We start from the raw sequence: 19,484 nt of genomic DNA on the forward strand, positions 1-19,484 counted from the left end.
AGAACAATGCATATTTTTCTTGGAGTCTTTGGATGTAGGAATTTTGACTTTATTATCTTCTTCTGAGTGTGTTTTAGTCTTTTTTTTAATCACATAGTAATTTTTTAATAGTCACATTTTTTTCTGTTATTTGCTCATTTTTGCAACTTATTTCTTGACTTTTACCTCTTTCCTAAAGTGAGTCTCTGCTTCCAGCACAGAGGGTACCGTCTTAAGCTTCAGGGATTTTGTGTAGCTATTTTCAGAGATATTTCTAGGGACTTATAAGTTTTCAGTTTTTCCAAGGTGGTATTATTTTTTAATTTAAATTTTATTTTTTCCAATTACATGCAAAAATAACTTTCAATATTCATCCATTTGCAAGCCTAGTGGCCTCCATGGCCACTAACAATCTATTTAAAATTGTACATGTACGATTGTGTACACAATTCCATATTAGTCATGTAGTGAAAGAAGAATTCCAGCTAATGGGGAAAACATGAGAAAAAAAGAAGAAAAAAACATAAAATACATTTTTACTCTGAATTTAGTTTTCATAATTTTTATTTGCTTGCTTTTGTTTTTTCTGGATTTCATTTTCCATAACAGGTACCTCAGGTTTGTCTTTGATCACTGAACTGTTGAGAGGAACTAGTAAGTCCATCATAGATGATCCATTTCACAATATTGCTAATAATCTGTACAATCTTTCTCCTGGTTCTGCTAATTTTTATTCTGCATCAATCAATGCAAGTCTTTCCAAGATTTTCTAAAGTCCTTCTCCTTTTGATTTCTTACATAACTATGGCACTTCATAACATTCATATTCCATATGCCATAAATTGTTCAGACATTCCCCAATTGATGGGCATCCCCTCAATGTCCAATTTTTTGCCACTACAAAAAGAGCTGCCATTAATATTTTAGTACATGACAGTCTTTCCCCCTTTTAATGATCTCTTTAGTATAAAAACTTAGTAGTGGTGTTGATGGTTCAAAGGATATACACAATATTGTTATCCTTTAGGCATAGTTCCAAATTGTTATCTAAAAAGGTTGGATCAGTTCCTATCTCCAGCCATAGTACAACAGCATCCCAGTTTTTCCTCGTCCTCTCCAACACTGATAATTTTCCTTTTTTGTCATCTTAACCAATCTGATAGGTATGAGGTGGCACTTCAGAGTTGTTTAAATTTGCATTCCTATAAGCAAATATAAGCATTTTTTGTATGACTATAGATAGCTTTAATTTCTTCATCTAAAAATTGCCTGTTCACATCCTTTGACAATTAATCAATTGGAGAATGACTTGTATTCTAATAAATTTAGTTTAGAAATGAGTCCTTTATCAGAACAGCTAGCTGTCGAAATTGTTTCCCAGCTTTTTGCATTCCTTCTAATCTTGGGTTTATTGGTTTTGTTTGTGCAAACACTTTTTAAATTTAATGTAGTCAAAATAATTCATTTTGCAATGTATAATGTTCTCTATCTTTTGTTTGGTCATAAACTTCTCTCCTCTCCATAGCTCTGACAGATAGATTATTCCTTGCTCTTCAATTTGGCTTTTGGGAATCACCATTTATATCTAAATCCTATACCCATTTTGACCTTATTTTTGGTGTAGAGGGTGAGATATGACTCTATACTAATTTTTTTTTGCCATACTGGATTCCAGTTTTCCCAGCAATTTTTGTCACTAAGTGCCATTAGTGATAAATTGGTTAGTGATAAATTCTTCTCAAAAGTTGGAGTTTAGGTTTATCAAATAGATTACTATAGTCATTCACTATTGTTTCTTTTGTGCCTAATCTAATCTAATCCATTGATCTTTGTTCCTTAGCCAGTACCAGATGTTTTTGATGATTGCTACTTTATAATATAGTTTCATATCTGATATAGCTAGGTTATCTTCCTTTGTATTTTTTCATTAATTCTTTCAAAATTCTTGACCTTATGTTGCTCCAGAAGAATTTTGTTATTATTTTTTCTAGCTCTATAAATTAGTTTTTTGGTAGTTTGAGGCACAAGGTGTTATGATCTAGGAAGAGGTGTGTTTATTACTCTCCTGACCTGTGCTTTGGTTTGTGAGTGACAGTCACTCTTTTCTACCTGGAAACTGTGTTGAGGGTCTTTACTCCACTGTGGCCACAAACTCTAATGTGTTAGTGCTCCTTCTTGCCCTAGGACTGCCACCCGGGACTGCAACATGGATTCGTAGATACTGGAAAAGCAAGGTTCTGAGGATATGGCAAGTAAATGGGCAACAAAAGAGTCCTACCCTCAATGCCGGCAAAGAGACCTCCTTCTGATCAGCTATTTGACCCTCTCATTGTCTGTGGGCTGAGAGCTCTGGAAGCAGCTGCTGCAACCACTGATTCATTCTGCCAAGGTCTGCATTGGATGGGCTAGGGTCTGGTCTCCATGAAGAAAATTATGAAAAAATCCTTTTTTTTTCCAGTCCAGGATCTGGACTGGACTGTGTTCCATTAACATCCCAGTGCAACAAACCTTTCCTGCCAAACTTTTTAATTTTCTTAGACTGAAAATTGTTTCATTTTGTCTTTTTGTGGGTTATGCCACTCCAGGCTTTGTTTTAGGACATTATTGAAAAGCATTTGGAGGAGTTGGGGGAAGAGCTTAGACAAGTCCCTGCCTTCTTATCACCATCTTGGTTCTGCCTTCAACCTGCTCTGTTTTCCATTTGGTCTTAGTTTTTTCTCCTTAGAAAACCTGGTAGCCATTTCCCCACCCCCACAATCCATCCCTGTGATGGACTTGATATAGATACCCAATTCATGTTGGAGCCACTAAACTCAAGTGCTCTACCAGTCTCAACCTCACTAAGAGTAGATATCAGAGGCATGCATGCCCAGCTAGAAATTCTTTTTAAGAATATTTTCATCTTTGTTTTTCCATACTTCTCAATGCATCTCTCTCCTTTCCCCCTCTCAGAGAGGCATGACTTACAACAAAGAATTTTGAAGAGAAAAAGCTTTCAGCAAAATTAACCAATATATGGAAAATATCTGACATATGCAATGTTACATTCCTATAGTGTGTACCTCTCCAAAGAAATGGTAGGGGGTATAGGGGAATATCCTCTATTTTGGACCACATATGGGCTTTATAATTTCTTAGCATTGAGTTTAAATGGTTTAGTTGTTATTGTAGTTTTGATTATTGTAAATATCATTTTTTGCTGATCATTTCACTTTGTTATCAATTCATATATTTTTCCCATGCTTTTCTATTTGTATAACTATTTTTCATATTTTAAATTTCTTATTGCAAAGTAATATTCTGTTATATTCTTGTATCATAATTTGTTTAGTCATTAACCAGGAGGCATCTACTTTGCTTCCAGTTCTTTCTTGCAATAAAAATATATTACAGTAATTCTTAAAGACTTATTACTACATCATATTACTAAGAGCAGTCATATTTTTCACTAGTGTTTTAGCATGGGTGAAATACTATTTGTTGATGTATGCCTTATAAGGAATCCATAGAACACAAATGTTGTCTTTGAGTTGTGTGAGGTCAGAGAAAACGTGGTTTGATAGATCAATTATTTTCTTTTTTTAAATGTTATTTTATTTTATTTTTTTAGTTATATGCAAAGATGGTTAACATTCATTGTTTTGTAAGCTTTTGAGTTCTACATTTTTCTACCTCCCTTCCTTTCCTCTTCCTTTCCCTGATAGCAGGTAATCTGATATAGCTTATATATATGTGTGTGTGTGTGTGTGTATATATACACACACACACATGCACAATCGTCATATTTCCTTATTAGTCATGTGTTCAGTGATTTTCTTACTCTTAGGTATCAAGTGATTCAGTCAGTGTGGAGATGTCCTCATGAATGAGAACTTGGAGCAAGCTTAGCTGATGGAATTCAAATAAACTGTATTAGGGTGGTTATGATATTTCAACTTTTTTATTTTATTTTAATTTATTCTACTGTGTAGAGGGTATGGCAGTTATATGAGGCATACCAAAGAGTGGTGCCAAATACCAATAACTCCCCACACATTGAAATCATTAAGCAGGGAAAAATGTCAAGGACAAGACACCATTGCTGAACTTCTTCTGCTCCTTTCCTGCACTCACTAGATCTTTATTTTCTCCCTTCTGCTTTTTGTACCATATTCTCTCCAATGAATTACCCTTCATTCAAATGATAATAATTTACCTTACCATAATCACCACATCTACCCTATGAGCCCCCTTCCTACTTTTTGGTAACCCCAAGTATTTCTGAGAGTTGTTAAAGGGCTATACTGAGAAGGTTTTCAACAAATGGTGATGAAAATGATGATTACTGTTCCCAGGCTGAAAGAGCTCCTTAGTTCTCACTCTGGACAAGTATGAGTGCATTGCTTTTAACATCTATGTGGAATAGGAAATTCAAACAGCCAAAGGTAAGTTTCCATTTGTTGTAGCTTATTTTTAAATCTTAAAATACGGTATAAATTCAAACTATAATTATCATCCTTCCTATCCCCAAGCTGTGTCATTATACTTTCCTTATAAACTGGACTCGTATTTTCATGCCTCTCTTAAGCCACAGCTTTGAGTTTCTGATCCTTTTTTCTTGTTTATTACTGTTAAAAGTGGTATAAATTAACAAAAATATTCCATACATGGGTTTTGAGAAATGATCCTTTATTTGAAAACACTGAAGGCAGTAAGATGGAATGAGAGGATAACATCTTAGAAGATCACTCAGAACAGCCCGATATGTAAAACAATCACAGATTAAAGTCTAGACTAAAAGCAAAAGCTATCTATTAATGTAAACAACAGCCTAAAACAACCTAAAGTCATTCGCTGTAGGAAATCTCAAGATATAAATAGCAATTATAGGACAGAAAAACTAAGACCATAAGTCTTAAGGACAATAGTCTTTAAGGGCAGTAAAACTAAAGTATAAGAAGGCAATCTTAAAGGTTTAAGAGCAAAATGGCAAGATTTAAAACACTAAAAAGCTGTCTTAAAATACTAAAACCAGTTTGACATAATAAAAAGAATCCTAAAGGTAATCTAGGTTTACTAAAAGCATAATAAAAATGATAGAGATAAAAGAGTAAAGTTCTAACAATACAGTTGGTGATAAAATAATAAAACCTAACACAATAGAAATAGTTCATAATAACAATGGCAAATGTTTCTACAGCTTCACAGTTTACAAAACACTTCCCTCACAACAACCCTGTGAGGTAGGTAAAGTATTTTTATTTCAAACTGATAAATGAGGAAACTGAGGCTCAGAGAGCATCACTTAGATTGTAAGGGAGGGAGAGTTATAACCAGTGTCTGAAGTTCTTTCCAAGATTTTACACAGCTTCCTTGTATTTAGAGCCAGGACCATAGGTATGGGGTTTACGAATGTGAATAACCTTCATCAAGATGTTTATAATACATTCCTGGATCTGAAGCTGGGAGGGTCCTTAGTGATCAATTCTGGTCCACCCCTTCATTTATAGATGAGGGAGCTGAGGTCTAGAGAGGCTAAGCTTCTGGTCCAAAGTCAGCCAGGTAAATAGAAGGATAGCAGAATAGGACTTTGAACTTCAAATCTAATCCTTCTTACACTTCACTATGCTGGCTCTTAATACTAATAACTCACATTTCTGTAAGAGCTTTAAACATTTCCAAAGCTCTTTCCCCACAAAAACCCTCTGAGATACGTAGTAGAAGTGTTACCATCCCCATTTTATAGCTGAGGAGATTGAAGCCCAAAATGGTGGAAGGATTTGCCCATGGTCATTCTGTTAGTGACTTAGAACTTGGGCATGACCCCAAATCTCTTGCTTCCAAATGTAGTTGCCATTCCACTACCTCACATTGTAGTCCTTTGTTCTTTTGAGTCGGATTCTTCAAGAAGGGGAGCTTCTCATCTAGAAGGGCTCAATGACTCCCTAGCCTCTAATCTAGCACCCTATACTGAGAAGGTTTTCAATAAATGTTGATGAAGATGATGGTTACTGTTCCCAGGCTGAAAGAGCTCCTTAGTTCTCATACTCTGGCCAAGTATGAGTGCATTGCTTTTAACATCTATGTGGAATAGGAAATTCAAACAGCTGAAGGTAAGTTTCCATTTGTTGTAGCTTATTCTCCTTTCTTATCCTCTACATTTAAGAATAAATCTATATCTTGTAGCTATTAAGACATCTATTTGAACAAATTATTCTTTTTATTTCATTAAAGACAGAGACCATTGTCCTAGAAGTGTATATCAATATTACCCCCTAAAGAAAATAAAGAAGGGTTGCTTAATTGTCTACAAGTTGGAATTGTGTTACACCAAATAAATGTTGGGCTTCAGGAACTTAGTTTCAATCATTCAGGCAAGGCCTGAAAATGGAATAGGGGTTAAGTTGCTAAATATGCTGAGAATTGTAGTTTTCTCTAGCTCAGGAAAAGACAAGGTTACAATGAAATCAGAAGGGGAAGACTGAGTTTTTCTATTGCAGTGGTAATTTTAAAATATCTCTAAAGAGAAATCCAGGGAATCGAAGAGAGTGAGTAGGGGAGATGAAGAAAGAAGAATGGCAGAGAATGCAGCAGCAATAGCAGGAGGATACTTTCCAGGAGACTGATTCTAAAATTCAATTGTAGCTGGAAACTTTTAATTTCCTTGGCTTACTTTCTAGATGACTTTCACTTAATGTTCAGTTATTGTGAGGATTTAATGTCCCCTCTTCTTCCCAAAGATCCTTTGACTTACTTACTGAAAAATAATGAAATTAGCTTGTGAGGGTTTTTTTTTTTTAGTCTAGGGTTCTTAAAATTACATCCCCTGTATTCTAGATATTTTATTTTATACATGTAAAAATATTATTTTGAGAAAAGGTTGATAGGGTCTTACCTGCTACTTAAGGAGTTTATGACACCAAAAGGTTAGGACCCATTGGTTTACAATATGGGTCCCAATTCCCAATGGTTTCTTTTCTGGGCAATGTTTGAAGTCTTAAAGTACATATTAACAAAAGTAATAAATCTCTGGGCCACTAGACTTGATTACCAAGTTGGAAAATGCAGTGTTCCAGCCAATTGCATTTATATAGTTATAGTTCTACCCATTCCCTAGAAGTGAGAGTAGGGAAGAAGTAGTCCAGTCAGATATCTTTTGGGTATCACTAGACAGGAGGACATCTTATTAGTAGAGCTACTAGCACTTAGTAAAGAGGTAGCGCATGGAAACCTGCTATAAAAGTAGGATATGGGAATCTGCCATAAAGTCACGAAAGATGTTTATATCACTTTTCCTCTGAAACTAGTTTCCTTCTGTAATGTTATCCACCCTAAAATTATATTTACCTCCAACAATAATAGTTCACATTTCAATCACATTCTGCAGTATACAAAGCAATGATCTCATTACCCTGGAAAAAGTATTATAACTTTTAGTTGAGGTTTATACCTAGCTAGAATTTACAATGTTGTTCAGGGTGAAGAATTAGAAGGAATTATAAAGTGGGGTAATTGATAGGGTCAAGCTAGTAATTTGTTTAGCCATGGTATCTAGGGCTGTAGATTCTAAGGATAATATTACTAGTAAATGCCAAAATTCTGGGTTCCTATAATTCAGGGGTTTTGTGTAGAACAAGGTCTCCAGTAAATCAAGGTCTCCAGTAAATCAAGTGAGATTCCATTCAAATTCAAAGGCATACAATTATTTGTCCACAGAATAGGATTGTAACATTTGTAACTTAGTTCATTTGCTCAAATAAAATTCACTCTTGCAATTCTCATTAAGTAGCTCTTTAAATGCTCTAGTATTTTTGCTAAGTACATTTCTATCAAAGCCAAATGAAAATTTCTCACAGGATCCTGAAGAGATTACCATGAGATATTTTAAGGGGGGGGAGATGAATAGAGGAAATAAACAGCAGTGAACCACTATTCTAATGTCTTCTTTTTTACAATAGATCTTTGATTAATTCAATGCCCATTCCTTTCCTGTTATATTCATTACATTTCCCCACCTTGTTGTTAGATACTCACTGAATGTAGTGGAAAGAATAACTGTGAGTCCTAGCTCTTCTATTTACTAGAAGTGTGACAACAGACAAGTAACTTAACCTCTCTGAGTTTCATTTTCTTTTCTGTTAAACAAGAATAATCATGGTGAATCTTTGTTTCCTTTATTTCATTCTATGGAGGATGAATGGAAGGATTTGAACAAAAGATGTACAGGAAAGCATGAATAAATTTTGATCCTTAATGTTATAAGAAGAACCCTCATCAATGACATCAAACATCCATTGAAATAATAATAACTAATATGTATAGAATGCTTTAGGATTTGCAAAGCACTTTGCATACACTATCTTATTAGATTCTCATAATAAATCCATTCTGGCTTTTATCAGAGTACTTATGCAGAGTAACAAACCACTAAACTGGAGGTCAGACTTTCACCAACTTCAATTATTGGGACCACCCCTATGACCTTGGAAAAAAGGTCTCTGATTCCCTGAAGTAGCTGAAACAAAGCTCTTACCATTAAAATCACATTCCTTAGACAGTCATTCAGAGCTGTATGCATTGTTAAATAAACAAAGCTAGCAGGCTCAGTTATCTCTCCACAGAAGAAGAAAAGCATCACATTGTAAAAGAATGACAGGCCCCTTAGCAACAAGCAAAATTACAGAAGAAGTGACTGTTGATTGGCAAAAATTGAGAGAGTAGACATGAAAAGTTAAAAGTAAAAGTAGCAAGCATACCCAGAAAGAATTTATTCTGAAGGAATCTGAGTTGTTTCAAGGGAGTTCAATACTTTGTCCCTCCCAAGAGAATAGCAGAGTAGCCTTAGAATATATGCATTCACATTCACATACTCCCTTGGGTGTTCTCTCCCTCTCTCTCTCTCTCTCTCTTTCTCTCTCACTGTCTCTCTCTCTATCTATCTCACACACACACACACACACACACACACACACACACACCCACACGGTGGTTGCAGGGGCTTCTGGGGAAATAAGAAGTACAAGAAAAAAGGAATTTCCAAGTTACGGTGGTGAGAAGAGGGAAAAAAAGGAAGCAGTAGTGACAAAGGCAGTGACTATGTGGATTCTTGAGAAATTATGGATTCTAGGTAACTGGATAATATTTTTCAGAGTTCTTGGGAGTACATTAGGTGAGATGTGATGTAGACTAGGGGCTGAGACTGGAATAAAAAAATTAGATTGGGACTAAAAAGAAAAGGAGGCTGATACCACTTTTCAATAAGGCAAGATAAAGGAGGGGAAAGATTACCGCTGAAGAACTAAGGGAACTTTAGCATATGAACTAAAGGAACAGGAGGAAGAACAGGAGGAATTTGAGTTGAAAGAGAAGCAAAAGTGATTCAGGGAAGAGTAAGAGAAGGTTGTAAGAAGTGAAAAGGAGTCAGCGACAATTGTACTGGAAGGAATATAAAATAAAAATTTCCAGTTCCAACTCAAACTCTACAGAGTGGATAAATTTAAGTAAGTTGAATGGGCCAGCTGCTCAATGTCATAGGCATGATGTGAAGTGAAAGGAATCCACTTACAATCCTAGGGACAGATTGGGTGGAGAGGGAAAAAATAAGAACAAGTTATTGACAGCTGTCTGAGTGTTAGTGGTACAAGATGACTCTTAAAAGTGATGAAAATGAGTTGATTAGCTCCCAAGCATGTTGGCCTGGATGCAGTTTCACAAAAAGTTGCTAATACTCTTTCCTCAGGAAAAAAAATGATAGAGACAGAAAATGTTAACAACAGGTCAGTACAATAGCAGCTGCAGATGACAACTCTAGCAGATGAGAACAGGAGAGAAGCAGCTATTAGGAATGGCTCAGAAGAGTAGCAGCAGGGGATGACAGCTTCAGCAGGTGGTGGTGGCAGTGTAGCAGAGCAGGTGACAGCTCTAGGAGATGGCAGTAGCCCTGTAGGAAGGGAGCTGCAATGGATGATACTTTAGCACGTGGCTATAGAACTTTGGCAGAGAATGAGAAACACATGTTCTCAGAAGTTAAGTAGTAGGAATTGATAGATTAAGAGTATGGGAACAAGAAGATGCCAATCAACAGTTTGGCAGAGAAGCAGCAGCAGATGGTGGTGGCAGTTAAGCAGAGAAGCGATAATGGCAGCAGCAACTAAAGAGAGAAACAGCAGTAGATGACAACTTCAGAAGCAGCAGCATCTTTGTGGAGTTGCAAGAATGAATGGCAATGGTAGCTTAATGAAGAAGTTAATAGCAGATGGCAGCTAAGCAGAGACAACACCAGCAGATGGTGATAGTAGCTAAGCAGAAAAACAATAGGAGAAGCAGCTCAACAGAGAACTAGCAGTAGATAATGGCAGAATCTAAGCAGCAAAGCAAAAGCAGATGGCAGTGGCAGCTAAGCAGCAGCAGCAGCATGGTGGCAGAAGCTAAGCAGAGAAGCAGCAGCAGAGGCAGAAGCTAAGCAAAGAAGCAGCAGCAGATGGCAGCAGCTAAGCAAAGAAGCAGCAGCAGATGGCAGAAGCTAAGCAGCGAAGCAAAAGCAGATGGCAATGGCAGCTAAGCAGAAGCAGCAGAATGGCGGCAGAAGCTAAGCAGAGAAGCAGCAGAAGATGGTGGCAGCAGCTAAGCAGAGAAGCAGAAGCAGATGGCAGAAGCAAGCTAAGCAGAGAAGCAGCAGCAGACGTGGCAGAAGCTAAGCAGAGAAGCAGCAGATGGCAGAAGAAGCTAGGCAGAGAAGCAGCAGCAGATGGCAGAAGCAGCTAAGCAGAAGCAGATGTGGCAGAAGCTAAGCAGAGAAGCAGCAGCAGATGGCAGAAGAAGCTAAGCAGAGAAGCAGAAGATGGCAGAAGCTAAGCAGAGAAGCAGCAGAAGGTGGCAGAAGAAGCTAAGCAGAGAAGCAATACTAGATGGTGGCAGCAACTAAGTAGAGAAGCAGCAGCAGGTGATAGCTGCAGAAGATGACAATAGCAGCTTAGTGGAGAAGCATTAGCAGATGAAGATGGCAGATAAGCAGAGAAGCAGCAGCAGCAGATGGTGGTGGCAGCTTATAAGCAGAGTAGTTGAAGAAGACAGCTGCAGAAGATGGCATCAGTGGCTTAGCAGAGAAGCAATAGCACATGGTGGCAGCAGCTTAGCAGAGAAGCAACAGTAGATGGTGGCATCAACTAAGTAGAGAAGTAATAGTAAAAAGTGACAGAAGCTAAACAGAGAACCTGCAGTGGAGGATAGCTGCAAAAGATGGTAAAAGCAGCTTAACAGAAACAATAGCAGATTGTGACACCTGCTCAGCACAGAAGTGGTAATAGATGATAGCAGCTCCAACATGTGGCTACAGATTGGCAAAGAAGCAGCGAATGGCAGCTTTGTAAGTTAATAAAAAGGCAGCTGCAGAGCTGGAGTGGAAGAATTATGAGTCACAGTCAATTGCTGGGGCAAGAGAAGTGTTTTAATATACAACAATATAAAATGAGTTGTCCAGGGAACATTCCTTTTCCCATTGGCATCAGGGTTTGTGGGAGAATATATTTCTTCATGTATAGATGGCATAGAATACTTCTGTGACTTGATTTTTCACTCTGGCATTGTTCTTGGTAATTAATAAATGTCAAAGTTACATCTGGGACTAAAATTGTTTTTCCTTCGTTTTCTCCTTAAAGTGGGAATGTGCAGTACTACTGAAGTAACACTGGAACTCTCTCTCTTGCAATTTTGTTTTTTCATTTTGAACAGAATTTAATCTAGCCAAGCAAAGAAGCAACAGAGGAGGCAAAAGATGGCAGTAGCAGCTTAGTGAAGAAGCAATTGGCAGATGAATTTTCACTCTGCAATTTTGTTTTTTATAGTTTGAACACAATTTTAGTTCAGGATTTCTTGATGTATTTTTGGAAGATTTTCCCCTTTTTATCTTTTATTTTTCAGGTGTTAATTTTTCCCATATATTTGAGCATTTTAAGTTATTTTAAAACATCATTGCTATTTTTTTTTGTTTTTGTTTTACCTTAAACAATTTTAGCTGGATTTTACCAGTTTGAGATATCAAGACATCTCAGTGGCACTTGCCACTTTCCAATAGCTGAGGGAGAAAATTCTCAGATATATATCACTTGGGAGTCTTGGTATACATAGAGGACTTTATTGATTTCACTGAAGAACCATGGAGAAAGATGTATGCAAGTACAGGAATGGCAAAAAGAAGCAGTCAATTGATTAATGCTAGCTTTCCACAGCCTCTCTTAAGTATTCAAGTCAAAGAGTATCTCCATAAAATATGAGCATTGATCCAGAGAAAAAAGAAGTGCTCTTGAATGGTGTATACCATAGAACCTTTGAGACCTGAGGGCATTTCTAGGATTTAGTATTTATTATTGAAAATTTGTGAAGGACTATTTTACTATTTATTGCTAAGCTATCAGATATTCTCGCTCATGCATTTATGATCAAAGAAAACCAAAAACAGAACAGCAAGAAAGGTCAAATTGGTTTAAAGCCTATGAAGCCATTTGGAGATCTCTAAAAGCATATGTGAAAAACTATTAAAGACTTGGCTCAACTGCCTCATGAACATTTTTGTTACCTATGAAAGTCTAAGTAAACATTTTGTCCTAAATATAGATGCCAGTATTTAGGAACAGTCCTGTACCAAGAAAGTGATGGTTATTAGGAGCCAACTACATCGACCAGCAAGAAGTCTTAATGGCAGTGAAACACAATGCCATTGATAAATTAGAATTTTTGACTTTGATGTGGGTTGTAACTTTCAAAGCCTGTATGTGGAACTAAATTCCAACCTTGGACAAACAATAAAACACTGACAAATTTTGACAAGTACTAAGTAAATGCTTCTTATTATATAGATGAGTAGCAGCACTAGCCAACTAAGAATTCAGCTTTTACTCACAGCTAAAGAAGACTAATCTGGATACAGTACCTAAGGAGAAAGTGTAGGACTGTAATTCCCAGATAGCTGGGTTGTTGTCAAGTTGATGAATAACTAAGACTTTAGAACTTTTCCCACGCAGTTTGTCAGTGGCTTATATGAACCTTGTTTCGGTGAACTTTTTTTTTTTTTGGCTTAATTGTCTTTACAAGACTGACAGTGAAAGTGATAGAAGCCGAGAAGCATGAAAGTAACTTTAAGTTCCATTTACTAGAAGTTGTCTTACTGTTGCAACAGTAGGAAAAAATGGTCCTGTGTAATGGAATATTATATTGGACTATTATTAATCCTGCACATGATACCAAATTGCATATGGTGCCATTCAGTGCATATCACTCTATATCTATCATCATGATGACTTTGGACATATAGATCAAGAAAGAAATATTGCCTGAGATGGTAGCAGATTACTAAGAGGTGTGAGATGAGTTCATCATGTTCAAAGAAAAGCTACCAACTTATACCTCATATTTGAAGAACATAAGTACAATCAAACCTTTTGAACTTATTTTAATTGACTGTCTCTTTAGAAGAGAACAAGAACATAAGTTATATCTTAGTGGTGACTGATCATTTCACCAAGTATGCAAAGGCAATATGCAGTTCCAATAAAGAATCAGAAACTTTCATGGTTGCTAAATTGTTGAAAGAGAATTATTTCTCAGTGAATGAATTCCTAGCCATGATCCATTCTGACCAAGGCAGAGACTTTGAGAACAAGTTACTCAAAGAAGTGCTAGCACAAATATCAAGAAGTCTAAATATACCTTACCATCTTTCAAAGTGACTCATAGCCCATGTGTTTCAATTGTACATTGCTGAACTTGTTAGAACATTGAAACCAGAACAAAAAATGGAGTGAGGTCAACATATGGTATTTGTGATATGTATATACAAGTCCACCAGTAGGAATAAGCCTACAATCCTTAAACTGTACTTGCTGATGTTTGAGTAGTAGTCACATCTACATATTGATTTGTGCATTGTAGTCTCAGAAGAGGGAGGAAATGCAGTCACTCATGAACACAGTTATCAGTTGAGAAGAAGAAGGAAATCTATAAACTAGATATGATTTCAGCTTGTAAGAGCTGATAGAAACGAATGATAGGGCCAAGTTTGTTCAAGAATCTTTCTAAGAAACCTTGGTGTTCAGGTGACACACAGTTGATAAACTGATAGAAAGTTATGCTATATCAAATTGTTGAGAAATTGGATAGCTTGACTATTTACAGAATCATCCCAGAGAGTGACTGGGGCCTGCCAGAAATAAGTATTCATAGAAAATTTAGTTGGATTCACTGATGAATAGGAAAATAGAAATAATAGCTGCTTACCTCAGCGTACTCTCAGTCAGAAAAAACTGTTTATCAATTGCTCAAAAATGGTCTGAATTGGATCAGAATGAAATGATGTTTCCAGTAAAGGAGACATTATATATTGTAACAGCAATTTCTAGCACCTTTTCTCCTTGGAACTTCCTCTATAGAGACTTCTAAGGTCTAGAGATAATTCATGGAACCTAGAAATGCTGACACTCAAACTAGACCCTAAAAACATTCAGAATAGTAATACAGACCTATAGATCTGATGGTAATGATGATGATGATTACCATTAACCATTAACCATCTCAGATACAGGGCCAGAAATAATAGCAGGATAAAAGAGCAAACTGTTTGTGATGTTATTAGTGAAACTGGACAAATGATTATATATTTAGCCAGACAACAATACTCAGTTTGCTCATGTAATGAATACCTTGCTTTTAAAGATTTTTGTTTACTTATGTACATATGATTATTGTATATTTTGAGTTATGCTTCTGTTTTATTATTCTATGGTTTACATGCTAGTATTATACATGAAGCATAGCAAATTTGTTGATTAGGTACTGGCTTTCTGCCTATTTGTATATATGCTAAAGTTCATGCATTTTTTTACTATACAGGGTCTATCTACATTGTTATTTCTAGCTTTTTCCCTATTTATGCATATTTGCTTGTATACTATGAATATTCATATACTACCAAGATATGTTCATATAATGTGTCCTGAATATAATTAGGAAGTTGAATCATTGAAACTGCTTTGCATTGTTGTATGGCTACTGAATGTGATGCTGATGAAAACTTAGGTAATAGTATCATTGAATGATTATCCAACATCCTGGGATAATTATCCTTGTTATTTTAAATGCTGATATTTATTCTGATGCTTGTGACATATATTTGCAGAGGTCAAGTGTACTTCAAGTGATTTTAAAAGAAGTTACAAAATTTCTGGCCCTGGGGAATACAATCTAGATTTGCCATGCCCACGGGTTTTTTTTTTTTTGTCAGCAAGCCATGAAAACTATACAGAGGTCCTGAAGTTTTATGGTCTTTCCTTTGCCCTTGAGTAGACTTCAGGAAAGGAAAAGACAACAGAGTAGCCCTAGAGGAGAAATATTATGCAAAGCTAATGAGATCATTTCCTCTAGAATTCGTTTCTAGAAAGATGGAAAGGGAATAGAGATTAGACTCAGCAGATTATAGAGGGATAGTGAGATGAACACACTTAACCCCTAATACTTTTGTTTTCTTTTTCACTGCTACTGACTTCATACGCTGCCTTATGTTTACCAGTCCAAAAAAAAGGTCAATTTTATTTCCTATCATATACAGTCCAAGTTATAAGATTTCAGATGAACTGTTTTCTGGTTATTCATTTAGTTTTTATGTAATTAAAGTGATAGCTACAAATATGAACTACTTGCATGAGTAATTATATGCACAGAAAGAAAATAAGAGGGAAGATCACAGCCCCTAGGGAAGAATAAATTATTTCCCCTCAGTACAAGCTGAAAAGGTAGAATGGGGGGACAATTTAAAAAAGTGTGAGCTTTATAATCTTGCAGTATATGCATAGATTCAAATGGTATCCTAGACAAGAGAGAGAGAGAGAGAAAGAGAATCATATTTACAATGAATCAGAAGGTCCAGTTGTTGGAGAAGACAGTTATTTTTAGCTTGACAAAATTTTAGGATGACTGATTTTTTTTTTTTTTTTTGGTATAACTGTTTATCCCAAAAGGAGTGAGTGATAACTTTGTAGGTGAATACATATACTCTTCCTGGTAGAGACACAAATTGACTTGAAAGGAAAGGATTTTGCTTAAGCAAACAAATAATTGTTTTTCAAAATAAAATAGGAAGTTAATGAATATATTGATAATTATCATTCTCTATTTATAGCTATCAATCTAAGTTTGATCTTTATCCTAGGTATGCTTTAGGTGCTCTGAAATGAAACAATAAATTAAGAAAGTCAAGGTGATGTAGATGTCCTAGAGCTAAACTCAGAGTCAGAAATAACTTGATTAATATCCTGTATCTGATTCATACATACTAGCTGTGGGTCCCTGGGCAAAAATTGTAGAGCAATTGCCCCCTGGTAGCTCCCTCTGCCAATGAAGTTCTAAGTCTGAACAGAAACAAAGAAAACCTTCATTTAACTAAAAGGCTCTGAGAATAGATGTTTTAGTTAAGTGAATTTTATGATAACTTTATTTGTTTCAATAGTTATTGAAAATCTTTCTAAGATGTATTAATCTCCTTCCTTGCCTTATGTAAGTAGAATATATTACATATGATTTATTCTTTTTTTGATGGACCCCAAGGGAATAGTACTTAGTTTTAATAGGTTTAATAGTTTTAAATGTTATAAGAAAATGGTTTGAATCAAAGTTCATTTTGGGAAACAATCTGGAAGTTGGTTTAAAGTTACTGATATGAGTTCATTTTCTTCCATTTTCAACTTTTTCCCTAAATTGCTAGATTAAAAAAAATCAATAAACCAAAACTACTAACTGAAGATTCTACTTAGTGGGCCTTTAAGTCATTTAAGGTCTTTTAAATATATGAAGATATATTGTGTGCCTTTTCACATTTGTTGGAAGTTGAGTTTTTTATTTAGTATTTATTTAATTGGTTATTTAATGGGATGAAATATATGTATGTAGTTACTTCAGTGAATCTTCCAATTTAGGAGATGTTATTGACATCTCTAGGTTGTGAATTCATGTCATTGAAGAATCCTGACAAATACGAATTAAAATCCAAAGTAGGAAAAATAATTTAAATAGTCTTTCTGCTGATGCTTTAAGATCAAGAGTTAACTATTGGCTTATTTAAATAATGACTTTGTAGATTGATTACAGATTTTGAGTATGTGAAACTTTGGCTAAGATAGGCTTACAGCTATGAAATGAAAACATATTTGTGACATCCTAACCCTAAACAGAAGTTTAGGGAAGCAAATTAGAAGTTGTCAGTGAAACAATTAGCTTATTGCTTTGAAATGTAAATGGGAGGAAAGTTCTAGAATTTGCTCATTATTCCACCCTACTGCAGACCATTTTGCATTTTTGTAAAGGGCATAGGGAGCCAAATGTAGTCTCATATTATGACCTATTACTGAGAATTTGAGTAATAATGGGAATTCCTCTTGGACTAGTCTAAAGAAATTTAGTTATCAGAAGAAGTGTAGAGCCCTCATCACAGCAAGAACTAGCCAATATCATAAATTCCAAGACTGCTGCAAAATTGCTTTGGTCAAGACAATAAATTGCATCTTAATTGATATGAAGTGTGATTACCACAATGAAAATTATCTGTACAAAGATCTTTCCTTAAAATAGGAACTGAATGAGAACAGATTATAGGAAATGCTTAGGGATATTAATATATATGTTTATCTTCAGATAATGTAGAAATGATAGGTTGGGAGTCAGGGAGACCTGGTTTCAAACCTTCCTCTGATACTTGTCAGCTGTTTGACTGGATAAATAATTTAAACTCTATGTATCTTGGGCAACTCCGTAGGATTTATCTCATGCCTACAGATGTCTATAGTCTATGACACATGTTGTTGGGGGGAATTCCTGGAAGGAAAATTCCAGGCTGACAAAACCACAGATTTCTCATTCACAGATAAAATAAGGTCAAAGCAGTATTGTTATTATTATTATTATTATTATATTGACTGTCTACTACACAAGTATATATTTTCAAAGCAATTAATAGAAATAATTCTTGGTATATTTTTTCACCATTAGTTTTTCTTCTTTCTGATAAAAATCTAAAATAAACACTTTATCTCATGTAACACTGTTTCCAAGCTATAATTGTGAATTATTCTTGAATGGATCTTGAAATACCATTATCATGATTTGTTTCATACTTAAGTAACTTCAATCTATTAGGCACCCTTGAAATGAGTTTTGACCTTGACAATGGAGTCATTTAGACCAAATTACTATTTTTGTCAATTTAAAGATAATTATAAATAAATATTCTAATTTCTTAAAATAATTATATGATCCTAAAAATTCAAAACTTAGAAAATTACTATTATTCACCCATAATATAATTTCATTTTTCTACTGCCTCCCCAAGGAACAGACATAAAGCATTTTGCTTTTTGACATTGAGAAAGGGAACTGGAAAAGAAATAATATCCTATTCTGATTTTAATATTAGCCATATTTCCCCCACAAATATAGGATCTCAGTAAGAGAATGCCAATTAAAGTGATAAACAATTGTATTTGAATAAAAAGAAATGTAAAATTCTTTGAGTAATTTTCAATATGGGAAGCTTGCAAAAAAAATTTCAATTCGGTTTTATCAACTTTTTTTCCCTTTCAAAGACTCATTTTAGGAGAGTAGCCTATTTTCAGAAGCAGTTTGGGAGCCATAATATCACATTGTAAATATCCTTTTTTCCCTTTGATCATTATTATGAAAGCACTTGTTCTCCACTGACTTTTGGAAGTCTTTTTTTTTTTAATTAAAAGGTCAACCTTGGTTTAATGGTCTATTGACTTCACAGCAATTTTTGTATATTTTCTGATGATTCTTAAACAATTTTTGTGGAACCAATAAAAAAAGTAGTTCAAAGACCTTTTTGCAAATCCTGATTCTTTCATGAATTAACTACATGTTTATGAGAAACTTACTCAATTTCTCTGGGTCTCAGTTTTCTCATTTGTAAAATGGTGACAAAATCCTTGCTATAGAGCAATCTCCCAAGACTGTAGTGAGGAACAAATGAGATAATGTATATGAAAGTTTTTTGATGAGAAAGAAATGCTATATAAATGTAAGGTATTATTATTTCCACAAACCTCTTCTACTCAGAAGATAAGCTAGATAACTATCCTGACAAGTTTAGTTGCTAAAAATGATTTTTTTAAAAGGAAACAATTATATTGAATTCTACTAGAAAACACACCACAATGAAGAATTTCCAATTAATCCACAAGATGTTCTTTCAGCTTTGCTGCTGTGATTATGGGGTTCCCATCAATAAGTAAAAGGTCAGTGCGACAATAAGAAGCAAGCAGAAGGGAGAGGAGAAGGTTTGATAGGCAGCTGATGGCATAAAAATGTCTTCATACTTGTAAATACTGACAACGCGTTCTGATGTAGGTGGTGAATCTATGTCATGCCGAGTTATAGCTCCTTTAAAAGAAAAAGATTAGAAAAAATAAAAATTTAACAAAATACCTGTATAGCCAAGGAATCTTTAAATCTTCAGTGCCCAGTTAATA

The 19,484-nt window shown here is 35.2% G+C and overlaps 1 protein-coding gene across 1 annotated transcript in view; it reads right to left on the reverse strand.

The window, feature by feature from the left end:
- Nucleotides 1-4,651: 4,651 nt before the first annotated feature.
- FRRS1L (ferric chelate reductase 1 like) overlaps nucleotides 4,652-19,484 on the reverse strand; it is a 41,438-nt gene continuing 26,605 nt past the window's right edge. Inside the window, exon 5 of the mRNA XM_074196767.1 lies at nucleotides 4,652-19,395. Coding sequence (XP_074052868.1) covers nucleotides 19,223-19,395 — 173 coding nt within the window. The 3' untranslated portion in view covers nucleotides 4,652-19,222. The remainder of the gene's footprint in view (nucleotides 19,396-19,484) is intronic.

The sequence above is a fragment of the Macrotis lagotis genome, chromosome 8 (assembly GCF_037893015.1).
Source record: "Macrotis lagotis isolate mMagLag1 chromosome 8, bilby.v1.9.chrom.fasta, whole genome shotgun sequence".
NCBI lineage: Eukaryota > Metazoa > Chordata > Mammalia > Peramelemorphia > Peramelidae > Macrotis > Macrotis lagotis.